Below are 15552 nucleotides of genomic sequence, written 5' to 3' on the forward strand. Positions count from 1 at the left end.
GTAATTGGCCGAGGAGTTCTAAATCAGCATACGGAGATAGACGAAAATCACTGTATAATGACATTTCGCATGCGAACCGTTACGTGCGATTTCATTGGATGATCGATTGTCACCTATTTTACCAGCCAGGTGGGACACAGGTAAATAAGAAATCTGAGATGTAAGATGTGTCAAGGTGTTTTGTGGACAAGTGCTAACATGTTTAATCATTTTGGTGGTAGTCGAGTAGCAGAGGACCAGTAGATAAGCTCTAGATTAAAACGGCAACATATGAGCTAAGTTATGGTTTGAGAAGACAGTTATTTACAAAGTTAACAAACGAATACCTGCGAAGACGTTATAATGAAAAAGGAGCTTCATAAATAATCAATAAGCTCCGGGTCGGTCAATCACTATCGATCCTTTCAAGGAAAAACAAATGTCTGACTTCCTTTGTAGCAGCTACAAAACCCCCACAAGAACAACATGTTACGCAATTTGTTTACGGTGTTTTTCATACTGGTGATATGTAACGGAGGAATGTATTGAACGTTACGAGAAGGTAACGCCAGGATCAGAATGGCTTCTGAAAATGTCACAAGCTTTCCTAACTCGACTATTTCTCCTGAACCACCAAACCCTGTACACGACGCAGACGATGCCTCCACGGCTCCTAGGATGGCGTTTTTGGCTCTCTTCATCGTGGTGTCGTTCGTGGGCAACACCTGTATCATGATCGTGATCGTACCAAACAAGAAATATCGGCGCGTAGCGCTCAATGTGGTAATTCTCAATATGGCAGTGTTGAATGTCTACGACAGCTTAGCCAACATGACAGTGGTTTTCGGGTCGCTCGTGTCCCCAGGCTGGCAGTTTGACAAGTTGTTGTGTCAATTCAACACGTTTTCTATGAATCTTGTCATCGTTGAAACGGTACTGACAATTTTTGTTTTAATAATCGATCGATTTATTGCCATCAAAGCAACCTCATACCTGTACAAAAAACTGACAGGTAGTTTCAAAGTGATATTTGTAATCGTCTACACCTGGATACAGTCTGTAGGATTCAGTTTGCCTTTCTTCTTGGGTGCCATACCTTCTAAATTTCAACATGAGCTGAATTTATGCACCATATCGGACCCATCATCACTGGTGTTTATCTGTTTCACATCAGTGTTCTGTTTTTTGGTTCCAACCATCATAATTTTTATCTTGTTTTTAATCATGTTTAAAAAGGCTTACAAGAGGAGACTGGCTGTCCGTGCCAAACTTGCTCATCAGAATTATTCGGCCATCAATAGTGAACAACCACAGCTGCTGAAACACATCGCTATGGCCAAGTATGCTGGTATACTCTTCATCTTGTGGTTCATCTTCGAGTGTCCCTATATCGTGACCACCTACATCAAACAGTTTCAGTACAGCGAAGAGATTAAAAATAACCCAGGAGTTGATGCTCTCAGCTACTCGTGGCTGGTCGATGTGACATTCCTGTTTGTGCGATTTGCTTTCTCCTCTGTTTTGCCAGTCCTGACTTTCCTATGGAGAAAAGATTTTTGGCAAACATGGAAAGACACAGTTCTTTGTCGTAGAAGCAACTCCATTACAGATGTTGACACACTGTCTGGTGCTGTGATAACATCAAACCTTGAAAAGAAAGATATGGATGACCACATGTTGGATGTTCCATCACTTCGGTCCAAAGAAAGAGCAAAAGTGGAAAGCTCCAGTGCTTTATCCTTCAACATCCCTGTTCTGTTTGCAACTGCAAATGGAATTCACGTTGAGACGAGTGAGAATGACATATTTTACACTGAGTTAGAAAGCTCAAGAGCCGATGAACAGAATGTTGTGAAGGGAAAGAAGCTGGATGTTGTGAGTTCCCTGGAATACATCCCTCCTGATACAAGTGACTACGATTCAGACAGTGATGTGGATCAGTATTCCATCTCCCAGCCAATCTCCACAGCTCACATTGAGGACAGGCTGGTAGACAGCTCCACCAGATCAGCATCACAACCTCAGGTTCAAACTGAGGTGAACAGGAAACGAAAAGACCTGCAGTTCAAGTCTGAAAACATTGCTGATGTGTATGGCACCGACTCCGGTCTCGACCTCAGCAGTATTCACAGGAGCTGTGAAGCCAATTCTCCACAACGCTATCTGGATCTGGATAAGAGTTCAGAAGGTCCAAGTTTGGATCAGAATATGAGACCTCATGAGAATGGTGAAGTGAATTCTACAAACTCCAGATTGGATCTAAGCAGCATGCTGGTAAAGAGTTGTGTTTCTACTTCCTGTGATTGTTCTGATGGAGAACAGTATCACCAAGACACCTGTTCCTCAGGCTTCACTGTAAACGTTAGTCATGGAGGAGGTAATGGTGGTCGTGATGCTTGGATTGGTATGGGTGATTCAGAAGGTGAACCTTGTGCTGAATCCCTTCCATGCTGTCATGCAGAGCATCATCATAATGATGGGGTATTCTCCAGCATAGATACATCTGCCAAAAGAGATGCCAATTCCATTTTTCCTGCTCTGTATACTGAGAAGGATGCTACCTTAGATATGATTCAGAAAGAAAGTGAGTCCGCAAATGGTGATAAAAGCATTGAAAACAGCAGATTGTCTGGTGTCAAAAAAGTCAACTGTTGTAAAGAATGTGACTCTGTGGATGAAAACTTGTCTTGTGAAGGACAAATTCTGGTCCACAAACCACCACTGAAACTTGATCCTCTGTCAGGTGTTCATGACCTAAACATGAGACCAAAACCGGTCAAAACGATGTCATATCTAGCAGGATTGATTCCTGATGATTCCAGTGCTGGCACTAATGGTCAATCAGTTCAGCCAGGGAATTACACAGAGAGTGGCACCTGCCCTTCTATAACAGGAAAGAACACTACTCAGAAGAAGTCTTGTACATCTACCTCTACAGACAACAAACAGTCTTCTCTGAACAGGACTATAGAGAACGAGACGTACACTTGCATCCACACACAGGTCAGGGGATGCTCTTCTACCACAGAGGCTAACAGAGATAACACTACTCAACCAAAACTCATTACAGTGGAGAACAAATCTTGTGCTTGTTATTCCCCTGATGGCTTAGAACTCTCTACAAAAGGAAATAATAATACTCAGAAGAACAATTTTTGTGCATGCAATTTAGCTTCTGGTGTTGAACTCTTTACAAAAGGAGATAACAATACTCAAGCAGATGAGTCTTCCAGATCTACATGTAGAATCCAAGGGACATCAGACAAGCTGAATCCATCTCTACAGAAGGTAAATAAGAAACGGAAGAAGCACCGGAGACAGAGGACATCTGACAGTCAAAAGGCATTGCTTGGGTCAGGGAGTTCATCTGAACTACAAGAGATGAAGTCTGCTCTGGTGAATAACACTCAAAATAAAGACAGTCACCAGACTTTAGATTCACTGTTCAGACATGACAATCAAACTGATGGCAGCTACTCGAGTGAGGGAGTTCGTGCCATTTCTGGAAATACTGTTAAGTGATTGAAGTGGTAAGTCAATAGATTTATGAAAATTACAAACATATATACAATCTTTAATTATCCAGTAGTTTAATGAATGTCCATTATATGATTCATACTTTGGGCTATTTCTCATTCTAGCCAGTGCACCACAACTAGTATATCAAAGGCCATGGTATGTGCTATCCTGTCTGTGGGATGGTGCATATAAAAGATCTCTTGCTATTAATGGAAAAAAATAACATATTTCCTTTCTGAGACTATATATGTCACAATTACCAAATGTTGACATCCAGTAGCCGATGATTAATAAATCCATGTGCTCTAGAGGTGTCATTAAACAAAACAATGATTCCATGACATTTTCCATACAGAAATCAGTACCATGTTTAATATTACCTGTCAATAGGTAGGTTGCTTCTCCATCACTAGAACATTGACATGAGATGTATGTCATATATATATACTGGTTGTTATTAACTGAAACCAAAATACACATGTCTGTTAAATTTAATTTAAAATTAAAATAATTTTTTTAAAGGGTAGGGATGTGAAGTGGAATCTTTAAAATGATGACTCAGTAAAATAGAAGGTTGTGGTCAGGGAATACAAACAACAGTACATGTAGAAACTAAATTTGCATAATTGTGATAAGCAGCCACTTAGAGCACTGCCAGAGTGTGGCCCATGAAGATATTGCAGGGTGTGTTAAGTATTTGTCTTTACTTCATTAAAAGGGACCGGCCTCGGTGGCATAGTGGTTAGGCCATCGGTCTACAGGCTGGTAGGTACTGGGTTCGGATCCCAGTCGAGGCATGGGATTTTTAATCCAGATACCGACTCCAAACCCTGAGTGAGTGCTTCGCAAGGCTCAATGGGTAGGTGTAAACCACTTGCACCGACCAGTGATCCATAACTGGTTCAACAAAGGCCATGGTTTGTGCTATCCTGCCTGTGGGAAGCGCAAATAAAAGATCCCTTGCTGCCTGTTGTAAAAGGGTAGCCTATGTGGCGACAGCGGGTTTCCTCTAAAAAAATCTGTGTGGTCCTTAACCATATGTCTGATGCCATATAACCGTAAATAAAATGTGTTGAGTGCATTGTTAAATAAAACACTTCTTTCTTTCATTAAAAGGGGAAAGCACTAGGTTAAACCATTGATTTACAGCTGTTTGCTTTTAAATATCTTGTTTACTTTATGTAATCTGAATATACATTAAACATTTAATGACACTGTAGCACATTCATAAATATATGATATATACCATATGAAGCAGTATTCAAGATGCATGTAGCATCTTACTGGGTCACAGTGAAGTGGACATAACTGGGAATGTTGCTGTCAATAAAACCACAACTGCCATTGTTGAAATGATGTTTCATCTGGCCAGTAAATTTGTACACGTAATTTAATTTGAAATGGTGTCCATGTATCAACTACTATTGTGCTTGAAACATGTGCAGGATCCTACTGAAAATATGGGGCAGGATTTAGCTCAGTCAGTTTAGTGCTCACTTGAGGTGCTTGTGTCACAGGATCGAACCACCTCTGTGGATCCAGTCAACTAGTCAAAGGCCATGGTATGTGCTTTCCTGTCTGTAGTGAGATGCATATAAAAGATCCTTTTCTGCATTAGGAAAAATTTAGCAGGTTTCCTCTGATGACTACAAGTCAGAATTACTAAATGTTTGACATTCAATAGCCGATGATTAATTTATCAATGTGCTCTAGTGGTGTTCAGGGCTCGACCTTAGCGGTAGCCCAGGCTGTTTTGGCTACCAAATGTTTGCTCGGGCTACCAGATGTCTAAACCTGGTAGTCCACCGGGCTACTATATATTTATTTTACACATCCAGTTACTCTGTATTTTGTTCAAGTATTAAAATTATGGGGCTACCCATTTTTACTGGGGACCACCAGATTTTATAACCTGGTAGCCCATTTGGCTACCGCTGAAAAAGGTTACGGTCAAGGCCTGGGTGTTGTTTAACAAAACATACTTTAAGCTTTCTACTAAAAATAAGGTCAAACTAAAACAGGCAAAGTCACTTCCCATTGTTTGAAAACAGCACTTTCGAACACACACACACACACACACACACACACACACACACACACACATATCGATACATCAAAAGAATCTTTTATAGTTAAGATAGCACATAACATGACCTTTGATGTAAGTTATTAGGCAGGGCTAGCTCTGGGTCCACAGAAAATATCACCAAATTATCTATCAAACTTCAAAACTGCAGAAACCTGGCAATTTTCAATTTTTTTTTTTTTTTTTTTAATGAAATCATTTGGACAAATTAAAATAAAATTTGCCAGTTGTTTTTAAAATTCGCAGTTGGTGAATTTGGCAAGTGCCAGAGCTAGCTCTGTCAGGTACTAATTTTGCCAACGTGGATCCAATATGCTACATTGCTATCTATTTGGGATAGGTGGGTGACAAGGGACAATCCCTCCAAAAGTACCGTTTATATGTAGTTTGAGAGTGCTCCATTTTGTCTAGTTGAACGATAAGGGCTTTTGTCCCCTGTGCATAGATTTTGATGTTGTGCACAGTGTTCAAAATAAGCATTTGTCCATTTGTCTTGACAAATGATAATCTCAGAAAACCCTCCCAGATTCCACGGGAGTCTCCTGGTATTTGATCAAATCTCCCACCTGTTGCACGGTAGACAATTTTTTAAGCATAAAAAAAAATCGTTCCCCTTTTACAGTGGTTGGTTTTAACAAGTATATATGACATTATGTAGTGTTCATATAACTTATTGTAATAAAAAAAAATTAAATCTTACGATTTTGGGTTAAATTGTGTGAATTTAAAAAATCTCCTGCTTTTTGACAAAATCTCCTGCTTTTTCAACACACACCTCCTACTTTCTCTTGACTAAAGTTTGACAGGTCTGGATAATCTGCTGGGACAAGCAAACTGTACCTTATTGGTTGTCCAATGGACAAGTAAAAAGGTATAATACTGTTTCATTTGAGCACTTGAATAAAAGAAACACGTTATTTGGACAAGTGAAAATATTGGCAGACAAGTAGATTTCTAGATGTACTAGCTTGTCCGGTGGATTAGTGAAAAATTCTGCTTATTTGTATCACTGATGCAGGCTAGGAACATGGACACATAAAAATCTTTCTTTGAACATCTATATTAGCAGTGTTTCCATGTGAGCAGCATGATTTTTGGTAAACATGTCTGTGCCATGTCAAAAACGGCACATTTGCAGGGAAAACTCTGGGTGTTCAGAAAATTGTGCCAAATTATCTAAAAAATGCAAGACCTAGCTATTTTCCAACAAAATATCAGTTATTACAATTTTTTTTTTTTTTTTTTTTACCAAATTAAAATAAGATTTGCCAATAATTGTTCTTAAAATTTGCAATTGGCCAGTGACAGAGCTATAGCCCTGAATTGGAAAATAGTCCTTGCTGTTCTTTTTAATACACCCGTCTATGATGGGTCATATATTGGTTAACTTTTTCTTGTCCGAACCATATCTTGCATACAGGACCATCAAACTTTACATGTATAAACAACAGGGTGCTCTGGCACTCGCCAATTACGAATTTCAAAAACATGGCACATTTTATTTTTATTTTTGAAGTTTAATAAATAATTTGGCAAATTTTTCTGTGGACTCCGAGCTAGCCCTGGAACAACTTCATTAATCAGACAGCACCTTCTCCAATGGATACAGTATCATCAGTAGTTGATCCAAAACAAACTGTTCTTCCTTCCTATCATTAATCAGACAGCACCTTCTCCAATGGATACAGTATCATCAGTAGTTGATCCAAAACAAACTGTTCTTCCTTCCTATCATTAATCAGACAGCACCTTCTCCAATGGATACAGTATCATCAGTAGTTGATCCAAAACAAACTGTTCTTCCTTCCTATCATTAATCAGACAGCACCTTCTCCAATGGATACAGTATCATCAGTAGTTGATCCAAAACAAACTGTTCTTCCTTCCTATCATTAATCAGACAGCACCTTCTCCAATGGATACAGTATCATCAGTAGTTGATCCAAAACAAACTGTTCTTCCTTCCTATCATTAATCAGACAGCACCTTCTCCAATGGATACAGTATCATCAGTAGTTGATCCAAAACAAACTGTTCTTCCTTCCTATCATTAATCAGACAGCACCTTCTCCAATGGATACAGTATCATCAGTAGTTGATCCAAAACAAACTGTTCTTCCTTCCTATCATTAATCAGACAGCACCTTCTCCAATGGATACAGTATCATCAGTAGTTGATCCAAAACAAACTGTTCTTCCTTCCTATCATTAATCAGACAGCACCTTCTCCAATGGATACAGTATCATCAGTAGTTGATCCAAAACAAACTGTTCTTCCTTCCTATCATTAATCAGACAGCACCTTCTCCAATGGATACAGTATCATCAGTAGTTGATCCAAAACAAACTGTTCTTCCTTCCTATCATTAATCAGACAGCACCTTCTCCAATGGATACAGTATCATCAGTAGTTGATCCAAAACAAACTGTTCTTCCTTCCTATCATTAATCAGACAGCACCTTCTCCAATGGATACAGTATCATCAGTAGTTGATCCAAAACAAACTGTTCTTCCTTCCTATCATTAATCAGACAGCACCTTCTCCAATGGATACAGTATCATCAGTAGTTGATCCAAAACAAACTGTTCTTCCTTCCTATCATTAATCAGACAGCACCTTCTCCAATGGATACAGTATCATCAGTAGTTGATCCAAAACAAACTGTTCTTCCTTCCTATCATTAATCAGACAGCACCTTCTCCAATGGATACAGTATCATCAGTAGTTGATCCAAAACAAACTGTTCTTCCTTCCTATCATTAATCAGACAGCACCTTCTCCAATGGATACAGTATCATCAGTAGTTGATCCAAAACAAACTGTTCTTCCTTCCTATTGCAAACATTTCACATAATTAGAATTGAATCATGCCCATAACATATTCATTAATATCTATGTTTTCCATTAAACACCTGATGGGCATATCCTGTACCTCACCAGTACTCTTGGTTTTTGGCTAGTTTGTGTAAAGGGTTTCTATCAGAGGCAAATTTTATTTACTGGTATGGGGGCAATGGTCTTTGGCTCATAGTGTGTCAAACAGCCCCTTATACAGTGTACGTGTTATTGAACACACATTCCTTTCCTCCATCTGCTAGTGGTTCACACACTGATTAAACTAATATTAACTTGCTGTCTGTCCTAGCACTAAATCCAACTTATTTACTGCATGCTATTGATAATAGACTAACATATTTTTCTTTCTTGAAATACAATTCCTGTGTTTGACTTGACATGGAGTCATGATTTGGCATACTTCCAACATGTCACCTGTTGGAATAGAGCAGTCATTCATTATGGTCTGTTGCTAATACATGTAGGCTGTATGTTCTACATTGCTAACAATTTAATAAAGAAAAATGAAAGAAAGTATTATTTTAGTAACTTCTTTACAGGAATAAATAGAACATTGTGTTGTTAAGAATGACCTTGAAACTGAACCAAACAAATAACATACTATGAATAGTGTGTTGAATGATTCAAATGTTTCTATTATCTGGAACACAATGACCAGAGAATAAAAATAGCTGGATAATGAATAGTAGAATACACTTTATACATTGAGGATTCATCACAAGTGTTTTTTAATATGAAAAATATCAACCAAGTCAACATGTAGCCTATGTTAATCACAATTATACTGATTAAGTAGACAAGTTTGATATTTTACATATTAATTAAAAAACATTTTACATATTAAAAAAACATGAGTAACGGATTCTATTTTTCCTATAACACTTCTAAAATAACATTTTAATCAGATATTTAGTAAATCAAAGTTCTGAAGTCGCATCACGATTAACACAAATGTATTTTGACGTCACATAGTTCAACTAAATTTCATCAGTTATACCACTTTTGTTGTCTATAAACAAATGACCCATTGACAGCAAAACATAATTAACCTAGTTAATAATGGTAAATTATATCAAATGGGTTTATCACATGGATATTATGGACAAGTTATTGGATAAAAGTTATTATCAAGTTTGAATATGTGTCTCATGAACTAATTTTCATTTGTCACTCATCAAAGCTCAAAGGACATAACCTTGATAATAGCAGCAGGTACCTCATTTGTTAATACCGGTATATATTTTGTTTTTATTACATTGAAGTACATCTAATTCTTATTTTTCTGGTTATTAGTTAATTAAACACAGTGCTTTGTAATTGAAAAATATCCTAATTAGATATATTTTTTTTAATTTTCAGAGGTGTTTGTTATTCCTTGTTCCTTCAGGAGAGCGTTGTTCAACCGTGAAACCATCAGATGTGTTTGAATCTGCAGTTGACTATTTTCTGAAGAAAATTAAATATTTGACCATTTTAAAATTATAAAAAAATTAGTCAGTATTTAAGAAACTTAACAAAATGTAGTCTTAAAATTATCAGTATTTATGAAATATAAATAAAAAGTGCTTGCTGTGCATGCATTTATGACTGTTCAATAATATTATAAAATGTGCCAATAGTTTCTCTTAAAGAGACAGTGGTTGGTTTTAATGTACGTCATTGATAGATACACGGTGAGGGTGCAAGGGGTGTACTAGTACTCACCCATTTTTGGACAGACTGTATTTTGCTAAAAGGTATACCGGTAGTATCATTTCTATTTTCAGAAATTGTAAATGTCATAGCATACCTTTCACTTTTTAATATTACTCTCTTCACCTCTACGTAATTGGTGTATTTTAAAAACATTTATGGCATAAAGTTTAATTTAAAAACAACAGCAACAAAGCAGTGTGTAATACAGTTAATATCTTCTTAATATAAAAATAATTCCATTACTAATTCTGTATGTAGAGAATACTACATTAGTGGCTGATATAGATACTATTTATCTTACAATGAGTTGTTTTAACACATATCTGGTGAGCAAAACTGAGTTGGATAAATTTTTTAGCAACGAGTTGTAAGATAAATGGTACCTTAACAGACATGAATGTAGTATTATATTTCTTACATATCTTGTAAAAACCAAGTTTAAAATAAATTGAAACATCTTTTTCAACTAAAATGTATTTACGGCTGTAGTGCTTGTATGCCACTGAGTAATCAATCTCAATTGTACCTTTTTCCATTGGATACATGCAATATGACAGTGGCAACCTTGTCATCACCTAAGAGCAGCCAGTCGTATGTCTTTAAATTGTTATCACACATATGTGTGTTATTAGTGTTTGTTATAAAAAAAATAACTAATTAAGTTCTCACCAATGGGTGTGTAAAACATTCTAGTAACTGTAGCTGTTTAACACAGTAAATAGTGTTTAAATTAACAAATAATGTTAATGAATGGTTTCACATTTTAAAATTTATAAGTCATGTGTTAGCGGTAATTTCTTGCTCACAAAAATTGCATTGTTTATTATATTTATTTGTTTTGTATTGTATCATACATTGTATAAGCAAGTCTTTGTTACATTTACTTTTGTCATGTGTAAATATTCAACTCAAACATAGCTGTACACGCTAAATGGATCTAAATAATGGATAAGCTCTGCCAACTCCCAAACCAATTATAGTGCATATGCAGTGCATAATTATGTCATGATGGATCAAAGACATTTAACCTAATAGTTTACTCTATCAGACAGTGCAAATGAAATAGATAAAAGTATTTTCCATTAGGAATAGGGTTTATGCACTGGAACTGAGTACACACAATTTTCTATTTATTTATTTTAATTTTTTGTGCTACTTGTTCGATCATTTGTTTGTCTTGGTATGATTTGGACATGATATTGTAAAACATGACCTATAAATGGTAAAGTCATCTTCAAGTTTTAAGCTGTAATTTGCCAAATCTGACTTAAATTTGAATTTGGCAAATATATTTAATTGTTAACTTGCTAAAAACTCAATTCAAAAATTGCATGTACCATATAGCTATCTTGTTTGTTTGGCTAATTAAATCAACCAAACTGATCATATTGCTAATATTTTTTGAAGTCCTGCTAAAACCCAAATATGTCATAAGATGGTTGGTTTCTCCAAGTATATAATATCTCCCCAGAACACACATGCAGTCATTATCACCCAGCTACTCCCATGCCTCTCATTTGGTTCATCCAACTACTAATACTATTCATTACCCTGCTCACGTACACAATCAGCAAAACGAGTAGGAGACCAGAAACCAGCTATCTAGTGAATCACCTGTCGAGGAATAGTTTGTTCAGTATCGCATCACAAGTTTCAGAGACCACTACACAATTTTAAAAGATTAAGCAGTAGTTGCTAATCAATTTTAATTGATTAGAAATATCACTAATCACATAGATACATCCATCATTTTATTGTGTAGTTACAATTTACTCTATGTACATTAATTTTACGATGCACTCAAAATTTCTCCTTTGTTTTTGCTATTTCATTTAATTTAAAAAAAAAAAAAATTTTTTTTTTTAACATACATTTTTTTTTTTTATTTATTTGTGTGTTATAATTTGTATTAAGGTTGAAGCATGCTTTCTGAGATTAACAGTTAATGGGAGAGCTATGTCCCCAGTAGAACACCTGTAATGGAAATATGTTGTGATACTTGATGTCTGAACTCACATTTCTCGTTTTGTGGACAAATATCTTATACTTGAAACACATTTCAACTTATTTTTGTGTTTATATCCAATTAAGGTTCAAGCACGCTGTCCTGGGCACACCTCAGCTATCTGGGCTGTCTGTCCAGGACTGTGGTTTTAGTTGTTAGTTGTTAGTGGTTAGTGAGAGAAAAGAGGGTGTAGTGACCATACACCTATCCATTGAGCCGTTAAAACTCGCTCTGGGTGAGAGCCGGTACCAGGCTGCGAACCCTGCACCTAAATATGGACTGCCCTGATAGACCACTCATTGAGGTCTGATGTAGAATATCATTCCTGCTCAGTGGTGGGGCTGTTGTGTTTTCCCAATCCAACAACTGCTCTACAACTGGTATATCATAAGCCATCTATGAAAAAATACATATGTACAACAATCTAAGTTGCCTCCAGTATTCAAACACCCTCCCCCTACTGCCCCAACCAATACAACTGATGTATGATGGTGGAGATGGTGATCAGAATGGGAATTTGTGAACCTTCATTAGACAAAAGCATATAAACAGAGTTTTGGCTGGGTTTGGTAAAACTACATACAAAAGATCACCTGAGCAGTGACTGCTGGTTTGTATATACTAACACATAGTTCCTAAACTAGTCATACTGGGATGGAGAGGGGTAGATATTTCTTTCGGTGTTGACATAAAATAAGATTTCATTAAAACAAAGCATAAATAGAGAAAAACATTTTGGCAGATCTAAAACTATAATTACGAGTAATTGCCAGATTCATCTCCCTCGTTTGATCACTTTTGGAACATCCCCATTTGAGACACCTAATTGTTATAGTCGAAATTTGCTGGGGTGTTCCTTTCATTCAATGAAGTGTGTTAAACCAGTTGAATTACCTGTGCTTGCTGTATCTGTACATGTTAAAGACAATAGAGCTGTGCTCATTGTAGCTGCTATGTCTTTGTGTACTGTATTTTTTGTTCTGTTTATTTTGTTTGTCTGGGGTTTTTTTAATTATACACATTTTCAGTTTGCATTTATTTTCAACAATTCTGCCACATGGTGGATGCAAATGGTTGTGCTGTTTTGATGTCAATCATAACTGAGTTTGTTAATATTTTAACATATTTAACAAAACTTGTGAGCAGTAGTATTTATGGTAACTAACCTCGACAATATTATACTGATAGCATAATGATTACATATCATACTGATATTGTGGCTACATTTTTTACTGAGACTGTGGCTACATTTTATACTGATACTGTGGCTACATTTTATACTGATACTGTGGCTACATTGTTATATACCAAGTCTGGTATACTGTGGCTAAATATACTGATACCATAGCTACATTTTATACTGATACTGTGGCTACATTTTATACTGATACTGTGGCTACATTTTATACTGATACTGTGGCTACATTGTTATATACTCAGTCTGGTATACTGTGGCTAAATATACTGATACCATAGCTACATTTTATACTGATACTGTGGCTACATTTTATACTGATACTGTGGCTACATTTTATACTGATACTGTGGCTACATTGTTATATACTCAGTCTGGTATACTGTGGCTAAATATACTGATACCATGGCTACATTTTATACCGATACTGTGGCTACATTTTATACTGATATTGTGGCTACATTTTATACTGACATTGTGGCTACATTTGATACTGTGGCTACATTGTTATATACTCAGTCTGGTATATTGTGGCTAAATATACTGACATTTATACTGATATAGGTAGTAGATTTTATACTAGGTGAGTTGCATAGCCATCATGTTTCACTGATAATGTGGGTGTATAGTGAGTGTAGCTACCATATTTGATACTGATTGTGTAGCATTTATTAATTCACTATTAGTCCAGCCAGAGGGAACTACGGGTTTCGTCTCTGTCTGTCCCACATATAGATTTCTGGACTTTTTTCACATTGCCTTGATATATTGAGCTAAAAGTTTGTATCTTTATAATATACTGTTACAGATTAAGTTTGACTTTCTTGGTGATTTACCCATTTTTCACAGCCATTGAATACTTTTTTCACAATGCCTCAAGGTATATGATGTATTGAGCTGAAATTTTGTGTACAGCTTTATCATTTACTGTTACAGATCATCTTTGTCTTTCATGGTGACTTTCATCTGTGACAAATACCCATTTGTCATAGATTTATGTCCTTTAAACTTTGGAGATACGAACATTTATTGGGCCCAGTAGGTCAAAAGTATGTATTGCTTTAGAAGAACACACAGAATGCTTGTTTTATAATATAAATGTGGCTAGTTTATATTGATTTCTGCTACAAATATTATTTGAGAACTGTTAATTTATTGGATATTACAATGGCAGAGACACATTGGGTGAGCAGAAATTAATACTGGATGCAACAAAAGTCACTGTTTGTAGCCATGGCATACCTTTTTTGTTTGGGTTTTTAGTTCTTGTTTTGCCATTTTCATTCAGTTTTACTGCCATTGTATTAAACTGTTTTGCTGTTGAATGACACTTAATACTCCTGTTTAAACTTTCATTCATGAAACTGCCAAGAAGAAACAAAAGATAAACCCTACCTGAAAATGCATACTGTACAATCATATATCTATATTCCATTACCTGGTTGTTACTGTGTTATGCACAAACAGTGAGGCAGAACAATTAATATTCATGAGCAATTATGTGGAATACATTCATTCTCAGTGTAACATTTGAGATGTTTTGTCTCATGTTATGAATATTAAAAAGCAGGCAATGTGTACCACTTATATATTTTTTCTCTAGGCCTATTACTATCTACAGAAGTGTGACAAGTTTAGTAATCATTTATGTTGTGTGAACATCCATATACTGTGTTATGTCTCATACCACCATACATGTTACCTAGTACAATAGAGGTAAAAACTTTACCTATGGCCTTGGCTCTGTATACATAAACACACCAGGGGCATATATAATATTTTGAGAATGGGGAGAGCTAGGTTAGCATGCATGCTTGCAGATCGACATATCTCACTGAGTGGTGTGTGTTGCAGGGTGGGGATTCCAGTGAAAACAAATAGCAAAAAATTAAAGATGCATATTTTTTCTTGACAGGTTGAAACCCATTAACCCCTCTCCCCATCGATCCGCCACTGTATACTTTTAAGTTGATACTTTGGTAGATAAGTATTATGTGTTAACATGATTATAGTATGTTGATGAATACGGAGCTTGATATAGAGTAAACATTTTTAGATGTATACTGATGGAAATAAATAAAGGATCACACCAACACAAACAGGAAAGAATGACTGCGGCCAGAAGCCTCATTTATACTGTCTGGAAGTTAACCTCGCTACTGACATTGAATCTCACACTTTTGTACTTTATTCACACATCACAATGTTATTGATG

The 15552-nt window shown here is 36.2% G+C and overlaps 1 protein-coding gene across 1 annotated transcript; it reads left to right on the forward strand.

Annotated features, from left to right (window-relative positions):
* Window positions 1-159: 159 nt before the first annotated feature.
* Window positions 160-12009, forward strand: LOC121382673. Its single transcript, XM_041512206.1, has 2 exons — window positions 160-3509; window positions 9802-12009. Exon 1 carries the CDS (start codon window positions 559-561, stop codon window positions 3499-3501), a length of 2943 nt encoding a protein of 980 aa, XP_041368140.1. The 5' UTR covers window positions 160-558; the 3' UTR covers window positions 3502-3509; window positions 9802-12009.
* Window positions 12010-15552: the final 3543 nt, after the last annotated feature.

This window comes from Gigantopelta aegis, chromosome 10 (assembly GCF_016097555.1).
Source record: "Gigantopelta aegis isolate Gae_Host chromosome 10, Gae_host_genome, whole genome shotgun sequence".
Lineage (NCBI taxonomy): Eukaryota > Metazoa > Mollusca > Gastropoda > Neomphalida > Peltospiridae > Gigantopelta > Gigantopelta aegis.